We start from the raw sequence: 9,235 nt of genomic DNA, 5'->3' as shown, positions 1-9,235 counted from the left end.
CCTGGAAAAACTCCTGCTTCTGTAACAGATTGGAGAAAAGAGCCAGCCACCTTCTAGGAGATAAAGCCAGTAATAAACTGTGACCACAAATGGAGGGACTACTTCTGTACACTGCTGGTGTGTGAGGAAAAACACTCACCGGCGGGGGCCCCTTTAGTGTTGGGGCCCGCTGCTTGTATGTTGCGTAGCTGGTAACCCTCTTCTCTTGACTGTATACTGTTTGTTGCCCTGTCCTGTAGTCTAGGGGGTCACTCCACCATCCTGCAATTCACAAAATCTTCGGCAGAGGGGCGCTCTGTGTTCCGGTGACGTGCATGGAAGGTACAAACAACCGAGAATTCGAACAAGTACACAGCTCTAGGGAACAGAAACTTACCCGCAAGGGCTCCGTAGAGGAGCCCGTTGCTGTTGATGGACTTGCTGTGTCAGGAGAGCAGACTTGTAGGCTTCCTGGCCTCGGTGTACAGTCTCCTGGTGGGGACTGGGGGGCTTCACGTGCTGTTGTCTCTTTAGCAGGGGGTTACTGGAGGAAACACTCTAGTCTCCACACTTCCTTCTTGGTACAGTGGTAGCCCTCTTCGTGTAGACCTACACTATCCTGCAATTCACAAACTCGTCGGCAGAGAGGCGCTCGGTGTACCGGTGAAGTGCAAGGCAAGCCGGAGAGTAACAAACAGCCAAAAAAGCAACTTCTCAGCTCTAGGGAGCAGAAACTTACCCGCAAGGGCTCCGTAGAGGAGCCCGTTGCTGTTGGTGGACTTGCTGTGTCAGGAGAGCAGACTTGTAAGCTTCCTGGCCTCGGTGTACTGTCTTCTGGTGGGGAGGGGGGCCTAACGTGCTGTTGTCACTTTACGGCAGTATTGTGCTTTAAAAGCACGTACAAACTCTACAAAACCAACTAAATGTTGCTGGTGAGCCCAGTTAACTGAAAAAACGACAACCCGCACCTAGTTGACACTCTTTTCGGCCAAAACTGGCCGAAAACGGACACTAGGTGACGCAGCACGCTAGAGAAGCGTCTACCCCACACGGATGCCCTTTGACCTCAGCCATTTATTTTCTTACAAAACACAATCTTTTGAACCTTTTTAGTCCACTTCCATTGGGTTTTGGGGTTATATGTGGAAAAAATCATATTTTAGAAAATTCAAGCTTGTCGATCCTAGATGGCGGACAAATGACGTCATTTTCTGACGTCATATTGGCGTCAGTGTCGTCGTCATTGGCAACAAAAGTTTTGGCAGACTTAGACACCAATACGATAACCTTTATAGTCATCGTTTTCTTAGATACCTTTAAGTATAGCGGGAATTTCATATGTAGACGATTTTAGCCTGAAATATGACATTAGGACGTCATAATTACGTCATATTACGTCATAACGATACTTTACTTACAGAATATATGAAATTTTACTAGTACATCATCCCCTCCAAATTTGGTGATCGTAACTTAAGCCGTTTTGAAAATACGAAGGGGGGGTCAAAAGAGCCCCCCCCCCCCCCGTCCCAGGTACAGTAGACTACAGTACATGGTGCACCCGCGAATTTAAAACCACCGCGAAAAGTCCTTTTTCCGCTACCGCGAAATTAAATACCAGCGAACTTAAATGCATTTACAGTAACCACAAACTCTTGTTACGAAATAAAACATCATAGCAAAGGTTAGGTACACTCGCATATATGCTGTACAGCAGATTGCCGTATAGATGTACCGATTCACGTTGATGAACATTATTCAAAGCGGCACCATGACACTATGACAAAAAACAATATTGTACCAATTCTAGTGAAATTAATATGACAATCTCTCTTTTCTTTTTGGTACTGTTTTCTATTGGTAAACTATGGAAAATGTAGACGACATAATGCCATTATCTTTACAATGGCATATATGTAATATCTTTTTGAGGACGTTCTATGACAATACAACCGGTACCATCTTACTCTCTCTGAACAGATCTTTGTGCTTGGTGTGGTCCTGGCTGCAATCTTTAGCCTCCCGTTCCTCGCCAGGCCACCGGCTATCCCGAAAGACGACTTGCAGCTCAACCTGTGGAACACTACAGGTTTGGACGCAAAAACTTTCGAGATCCGTTGTTTGGATACGATTGTGCTTGATTATGAACCTATAAGATGTATATCTAAAACAATCTCTCCAATGCACGAGATATGGAGAAGGTATTTTATCATCTCGTTGTTTAGGATATAAATTAAATGTTCTGCTGAGCATTTTCATCGTTCGTCAATGTTATTAATTTTCTTACTTACATGTGTCATTTTAACGTTATGAAAGTACATTTTCATCCATTTTATGTCATGATGGTAAGTTTTTTGGACGAAATGTGTACATTCTTTTAGCATGAGTACTATTCTCCGTACTGACCGCTGGCTCAATACTTTTGCTTGCTATCCACTGGGTTCTTTTTCGTCCCAACATACACATTTCGGTCCTGTGAAAAAGAGACAGGTTCTAAAGGCAGCCCTGGATGAAGTAACATAAGGGAATCACAATTGTCTGAAATGGTTATACATGTGTTTCACAATTTGAGTCTGAATTTTTCTTGTACGTGATTTAATATTCTGTCATCGTGGTGTCTTGTTTATCTTCCTAAACTAACCTGAAGTGCGACCATGATCATAGCAATGTCGGCAACAATACGGCTCTTCAACCATAATTCCTGTTTGACATTCCTGTCTTCTAGCACCAAAGAAACTCCTTCGACCTGCAACAGTAAATCTCAAGTCGGCTAAGAAGAAAAAGGAGCTGAATAAGAAGTCTGCCTCGACGCTGATGGAGTTTGTCCTGCTGTTAGCCTCCGTGGCCCTCCTGTTCTACGCCGCACAGATGGACAAGGACACACTGGCCTTCCACGAGAGGCAGACACTGTCCATTAAAATTCTGAACGACTTTGATGCGGTGAGCTACTAAACAAAGGCTGTGTTCATTTTCAGACTAATTGTTGTGTGGAATTCTTGTCTTTGTTAACATTTTCACAAATAGAATAAACTACACACACGCTCGACCACAGGTATAAACATACACATATACACATACATTACAAACTCACATGAATACAAACACACACACACGTACCCGCACACACTCACATACATGTACACACATTGCACAGTGTGAGACACATACAAACACAGATATGAACATTTAAAAATGTACACATACACACAGAGAAACATACGCATGTATATACATACAGACACAAACACAAACCAACAGACGCATACATACATGTGTAACGATGGGAGACCTGGACGACCGACCCTCGTGCACGTGGTCAGTGAGTTCTGGATTGTAAGCCAACGCGTCCGGACCTCTCTGAGTTACCTCTCTGAGTTACTTCTCTGAGTTACCTCTCTGAGTTACCTCTCTGAGCTACCTCTTTGAGTTACCTCTCTGAGTTACCTCTCTGAGTTACCTCTCTGAGTTACTTCTCTGAGTTACCTCTCTGAGTTACCTCTCCGAGTTACCTCTTTGAGTTACCTCTCTGAGTTACCCTAGCTAGCTACCACAGCCACTCGCAACACATGCATACAAACATATATAAACACCATTATTGGAGAACTGTTGTATAACTTTTGATATGGACGTTAACTGGAACAAGCCGCTAGGGGACCCAAAATGACAGGAACAAGCCGCTAAGGGACCCAAACTTTCCAGTTCAACTTCTCATCCATACCTACCCACAAACTAATATCAGTGCAGTCCATCTAGGGATTTTCGAGTTTTGCTGGTCTTCTAACACACATACGTACATACAAACGCTATCGAAAAAATTGGTGAAGGCAATAACAATTTATTTCTCGTACAGATCAGGACACCTGATCAGTTGTACTCCTGGCTTGAGGAGGTGCTGTTGCCAACCCTCCACCCATCATCCTGGTACAACGGGCGGAAGATGCGGTACTTAGACCGGCAGTTCGCGCACAACACCGCGGCCTTCCGCATCGGCCCTGTACACCTGACACAGATGAGACAACATCCAGGTATATCTTCTGGAGTTTTCTACTTACCGTTTCATCACCTAAGTTTTGGAAATCCTTGTGTTTATCTTTTTTCTTCTATAAGTAGTTTACATGCCAAACTCGCACTGTGCTTTCTTCGTGGATGAATGCATTATGCACCTACGAAGTAGCTTTATTCAACAATATGTACAACATTATACTGACATGTCAATGGCTTCAGATCTATTCAATGATTTTCTTCGGATAATTGAGGTCCTGAAGAAACATGGTAATTTTGCCAATTGTGATTTTTTTTTTAAATCCAGGTACCATGGCGAAGGAGAAACATGCTGGCCGAGGCTGGGATGTTCAACCAGGGAACACCTCTTGTATCAGTTGGCGATTCCTCTTTCCTGCCCCCTCTAACCACCCCAACTACTCATCTGACTGCAACAACATTCACTCTCTCGACTTCCCTCTTGGCTATGGCACCGCTATGTCGTTCATTAATGCTTTGAAAGATTACGAGTATTTAGATGAATACACAGAGTCCTTTACAATCGACATCAACTTCTACAACCCCAATTTGAAGCTGTTCAGCGTTGTGCACATGGTCATTGACCAGTCTGAAATTGGCAGTCTCATGCCAGAAGCAAAAACCACGTTGTTTCGATTGTTTCAATACGAAAGCGCTAATGACTACACTAGTCTGTTTCTGCACATCGTATTCACACTTCTCTTCTTAGTCATACACTTCAAGGAGGTTAAGTCAGTGGTAGATACAGGGTGGGTGTATTTTACTTCTCCGTGGAATGCTGTTGGATGGTTCAGCCTCATCTGTACGGCAACAACCATCTCCGTCTTCATCAAGCGGTACGCCGTGGCTGCTGATACACTCGCCTTGGTGGCCAGGAGCAATGGTTTGTCCAGCTTTTACACTTTCTGCCTTAATTACCTTACTTAATGAAACGATCGGATGTTGAGCCCCCTAGCGGCTTATTATGGTACTGTAGTACTAGTGGAAATTACGGGTCTGATATCTCGAGTTCTGGACATGCTGTAGTCATAATTTTTGAGTGGTAGATAGCTCTTGGGACAGAGAGTAAGTGGTGTAGGTCTGCCCCCTTCCTAGCAGTTTGTTTTGAAACTTTGAAAGGAAATAACTCAAGAATGGGTTGACGGATCGTCATATTCTTTTATTCATTCTTTGATTCATTGATTACCTACGCCAAGAAGGTTTTGTTTTTGGTCGTGCTATGGTGGAACGGCTGTGGACGTTTGTGTGAATAACTCGAGAAGCTGTCGACGGGTCATCATGAAATTTTGTAGGATGGTAGGTGTCGGGGCGACAAAGGTCAAGTTTGAAACTAGGCATCATATATAGCGGAACCCACATTTTTTTTGGCCAGGATAGTCCATCTCAGTGGCATGCCTCCACATTTCATTGGGGCCCTGGAAAGCATACATTACATATAGCGTGAATACATATATACATGACATGCAACAAATTGTATATACAAGTGCATAAAGAAAAAAAACAAACCTTAACAGACTATGCCCTTAACCATATTCATATTAAATGAAACTCCTCAACTGATTGTAAAAGCTTCCAATGATTGTAAGAAGCTTATCCCATACTACAACTCCTGTATTAGTTAGTTAAGCTATAGAACTGTAGTTATGTAGATGCCATACTTTGTACCTCGTACAATTGTTGTGCAATAAAGTTATCTGTATTAAACTTGATGAGATGTTAGATGGGTAATGGCAAATTTGAGAAATAATTGGACTCCCTGCCCCCTAGTGGCTTTCCATAGTACTACTACAGAACGTCCGGTTTTGATATATCTTTTGTGTTTTTCGTTTCACAGGAGATCTGGGATTTCAAGACTTTGTGGACCTGACAACCGCTGCTTGGTGGGATGCTTGTTTCAAACACGTCTTGGGTATCACCGTCTTCATCAACACCATCTCCTTACTGCGCATCGTCCGCTTCAGTCAAACGATCGGCAAACTCCTGGCTCTACCCGGCATCATGAAGGAGGAAATCTTGTCGTTCTTGGTCGTTGCTGTAGTTGCCTTCACGGCCTTCATCAGCTCCGGTATGTGCAAAGGGATGTTTTGAAATACCCGTGTATGCTGATGTCGGTTACATCGCCAGTGCTATTTTACATTCAGGGTGTTTAAGAGCGATCCGATCATTATTCTAGTAACCAAGGAAATACGTGCTACAGCTTGATCTTATTGAAAGCTGCACATTCATTTGTCGTGTAATGTTTTGCTGGCCATTCAACATATAGCATTGATCACGAGTGGCTGTACTGGCACGTCCGAAATTCTGCACGAAACGTGTGTTTGATTTTGGCACCTTGTGTATTTGAATTTTGTTTCCAGGGTACCTTGTGTTTGGGAGCCACATAGAGTCGTACTCGGACCTGTACCAAACAACATACGCGCTATTTGAGATGATGCTTGGCAGGTACGTTTTCCATATGATTGTGAAAGCATCTATGTATCTGCATAAAATGATGATGCATAAAGGTTGTCGTTAATTGACTAAATCCAAAAGTACTTATGTTACGTCATTATCTGAAGAATGGTATCGATATGTGAATTTCTGTGTGCTTTTTTTCCATGTACGAAGATTTTGATTTCTGTGTGTCTGCTTTTTTTATTGTGTATCAGTCTGTAGTTATTTCAATGCAATAGTATAAACGTAACTGGTTTCCACATACATTAGGTCAAAGGTCGTAGAATATGCTATGTATTCCCTGTCTTCAATTTCTTGCTATACTAATGCCTGCTTTATTTTGAGAGACAGGGAAATGCATTGACCGAATAAGCGCAAAAATCACAATAATGAATAAGACAAATACCCCCCCCCCCACCACACACACAATATATATATTTCACGGACGTATTAGATCTATGATTTCTTGTTTTGTAGGTTTTTCGCCAATGAAATGCTGGATTCCAACCCCATTACCGGGCCGATCTTCTTCTCCACATTCATGATCTGCATCTTCATCCTCCTGATGAACTTCCTCATGACCATCATCTGTGACGCCATTTCCGCTGACGTTGACGTCACCCATGACCGTGAACTTGCCGATCACGTGTGGAGGAGCTTCAATGCCATGTTGGGTTTCCACAGCCCACCAAACAATCAGGACAAAGCAGGTAAAGTTACCCGAAGCAAGCTAGTGATAGCATTGAACTTGCAAGAAACTTATAAGTTAACTTCACATGAAGTTTATAAGGAAATGCTACAACAGCCTTCTTTGCCTAGACACGACTTTTATACTAGTACAGTGTTGTTTGGGTAAAGAATGTGATCGGCTGATATAATGTATGCAGCGTAAATGAGGACCTTATTTGCATACGGCCATGAAAAAACATTAATAATAAGTCACTTGAAACATTTGGTAAAGGTATGAGGTAATTGTTGGCTTTAGAGAAACTAAATTTATGTCACAATCATAACGGTTTTAATCTCATGTACGGAGTTTTTGGTCCATGTGAGTGTGTGCGTGTTTGGACTGGTGCGTGTTTGTAGTTAACTGACAGTAGAGTGGCAGAGAGTCAGTGAGTGGGTAGATGACCACAAAAGGTCATACTTGCTGCAGTGACAGGAAGTACAGTTTAGAGGTGGTAGAACTAGTCGTCAATCAGAATTGCTCTGCTTTGTTTTCTGCAGGTGAACCGAAGCTGGAAGAGCTGCAAGCTAACCTACGCCTTCTTCAGGAGGGACTTGATGAAAGTCTGGACATCTGTAACTCCATCCTTCCACAGGACAACCGGAGCCGCGTCAACGTCAGGACACGAAAATGCCAAACACGTGCCTCTCAGAAGCAGTCCTGTCCAGTCATTGATACTGAGTGTAAAGTGACAATACATATCGAACCAGCATCAGATACGGATTCAGAGGTCTAAATAATGTCATTTTACCTACCGTCATTCATATCTGGCTGTAAAAATGTTTTAATGGCTTGAATTGTAAGCTTGTAAGCACATTTGATTTGTATGTCTGTGATTAAGATAAATCGTACTGTATAAATGTCATTGAGATAGTTTTGAACTGTGTTATAAAATGTTTTGATAGGGCTATATATAAGCAGTTTTCTAAGTAATTATAATGATTGGGCTATCAACTATTCTATGGCATTTAAGTTCAACTGTGTATTTATCATATTACTAGCAGTTATCCATTGTTGGAAATTAATGCTTGTTTAAGTGGCAGGCCATTAAATTTGAATTGATTTGTATGCATAAGGCAACATACTTACCCTGTAAGCTTGCAACTTTGTTGTTGGTCCAGCCTAATACTGTGCTTATTTATTCAAGGAGTTATCAATAACCTTTTTGTGTAAAGTTGATCGTTGAGTGGTTATATATAACGAAATTGTGAATAGGAGTACATATGTCTACAATAAAGTTGGAGAATGGAAATTTAAAAAAAAGTACAATTCAGGTCCGCCCTTTCTAACTCCTGGAACTCTTAAACGACTTATTATATGGTTCATCCAAGGTTTGATTTTGAATCATGTTTTTGGGCTGACGTTGAGAGATGGCATGCATCATAACCACAGCATGCCCAGAACACGAGATATCAAAAATTGAGGTTCTGCTGCAGTACCTTAGCAAGCCGCTTGGGGGGCCCATTATCGAACATGACCTTCGTTTTCCCGACCCCTATCCACCTACCAAATATCACCGGCATACATCCAAGGCTTCTTGAGTTATGCTGTTAACACACACACAGACAGACTCACAAGCCTGAAACATAACCTTAGCCATTCTGGCAAAGGTGAAAAGGTAATCATACACTGAAACTTTCGCGGGAACCTTTCTGAGTCTCGCGTCTGATTGGCTAGGAATGATGTAATCGTCTTGTGCAGCAGCGACCCTAACGGCCAGATATGGTACTGCTGGTAACGCTGTTCCCCGGAAATCGGACTTTACAAAATGCTGCATATCTTCTTTATTATTAGGTGTTGTGTCCCAAGTAATCTCACATGGCTAGTAAGTAACACCTAGATAATAAGTAGTATCAACGTGTTTTATTTCATTGCGGCATTTCGCCGAAAACAAGGGCTTTTGAAACGGCGTTTCCTACCTATTCATTATTGTTCTTAACACCAAAGCGTTCGGAAGTCTGTGTTCGGCAAACTTTCTCGGGTGATTTCGGCATGTGTTCGTATGTGTGATTCTTTGGAATCGACAGCGTGTTTGTGTAACCGCTACGTGTACGATGTCGGGAATCTCGGGACCGA

The 9,235-nt window shown here is 42.4% G+C and overlaps 1 protein-coding gene across 1 annotated transcript in view; it reads left to right on the top strand.

Annotated features, from left to right (window-relative positions):
• LOC118423296 (polycystic kidney disease 2-like 2 protein) overlaps positions 1 to 8,263 on the top strand; it is a 14,814-nt gene extending 6,551 nt beyond the window's left edge. The window contains exons 2-9 of the mRNA XM_035831398.1: positions 1,960 to 2,068; positions 2,705 to 2,919; positions 3,830 to 4,004; positions 4,289 to 4,882; positions 5,834 to 6,064; positions 6,357 to 6,441; positions 6,910 to 7,142; positions 7,660 to 8,263. Of these exons, the coding sequence (XP_035687291.1) occupies positions 1,960 to 2,068; positions 2,705 to 2,919; positions 3,830 to 4,004; positions 4,289 to 4,882; positions 5,834 to 6,064; positions 6,357 to 6,441; positions 6,910 to 7,142; positions 7,660 to 7,895 (1,878 nt within the window). The 3' untranslated portion in view covers positions 7,896 to 8,263. The remainder of the gene's footprint in view (positions 1 to 1,959; positions 2,069 to 2,704; positions 2,920 to 3,829; positions 4,005 to 4,288; positions 4,883 to 5,833; positions 6,065 to 6,356; positions 6,442 to 6,909; positions 7,143 to 7,659) is intronic.
• The last annotated feature ends 972 nt before the right edge of the window (positions 8,264 to 9,235 follow it).

The sequence above is a fragment of the Branchiostoma floridae genome, chromosome 9 (assembly GCF_000003815.2).
Source record: "Branchiostoma floridae strain S238N-H82 chromosome 9, Bfl_VNyyK, whole genome shotgun sequence".
NCBI lineage: Eukaryota > Metazoa > Chordata > Leptocardii > Amphioxiformes > Branchiostomatidae > Branchiostoma > Branchiostoma floridae.
Note: the sequence above shows the minus strand (reverse complement) of the source record. Positions and strands in the feature narration are given on the sequence as shown.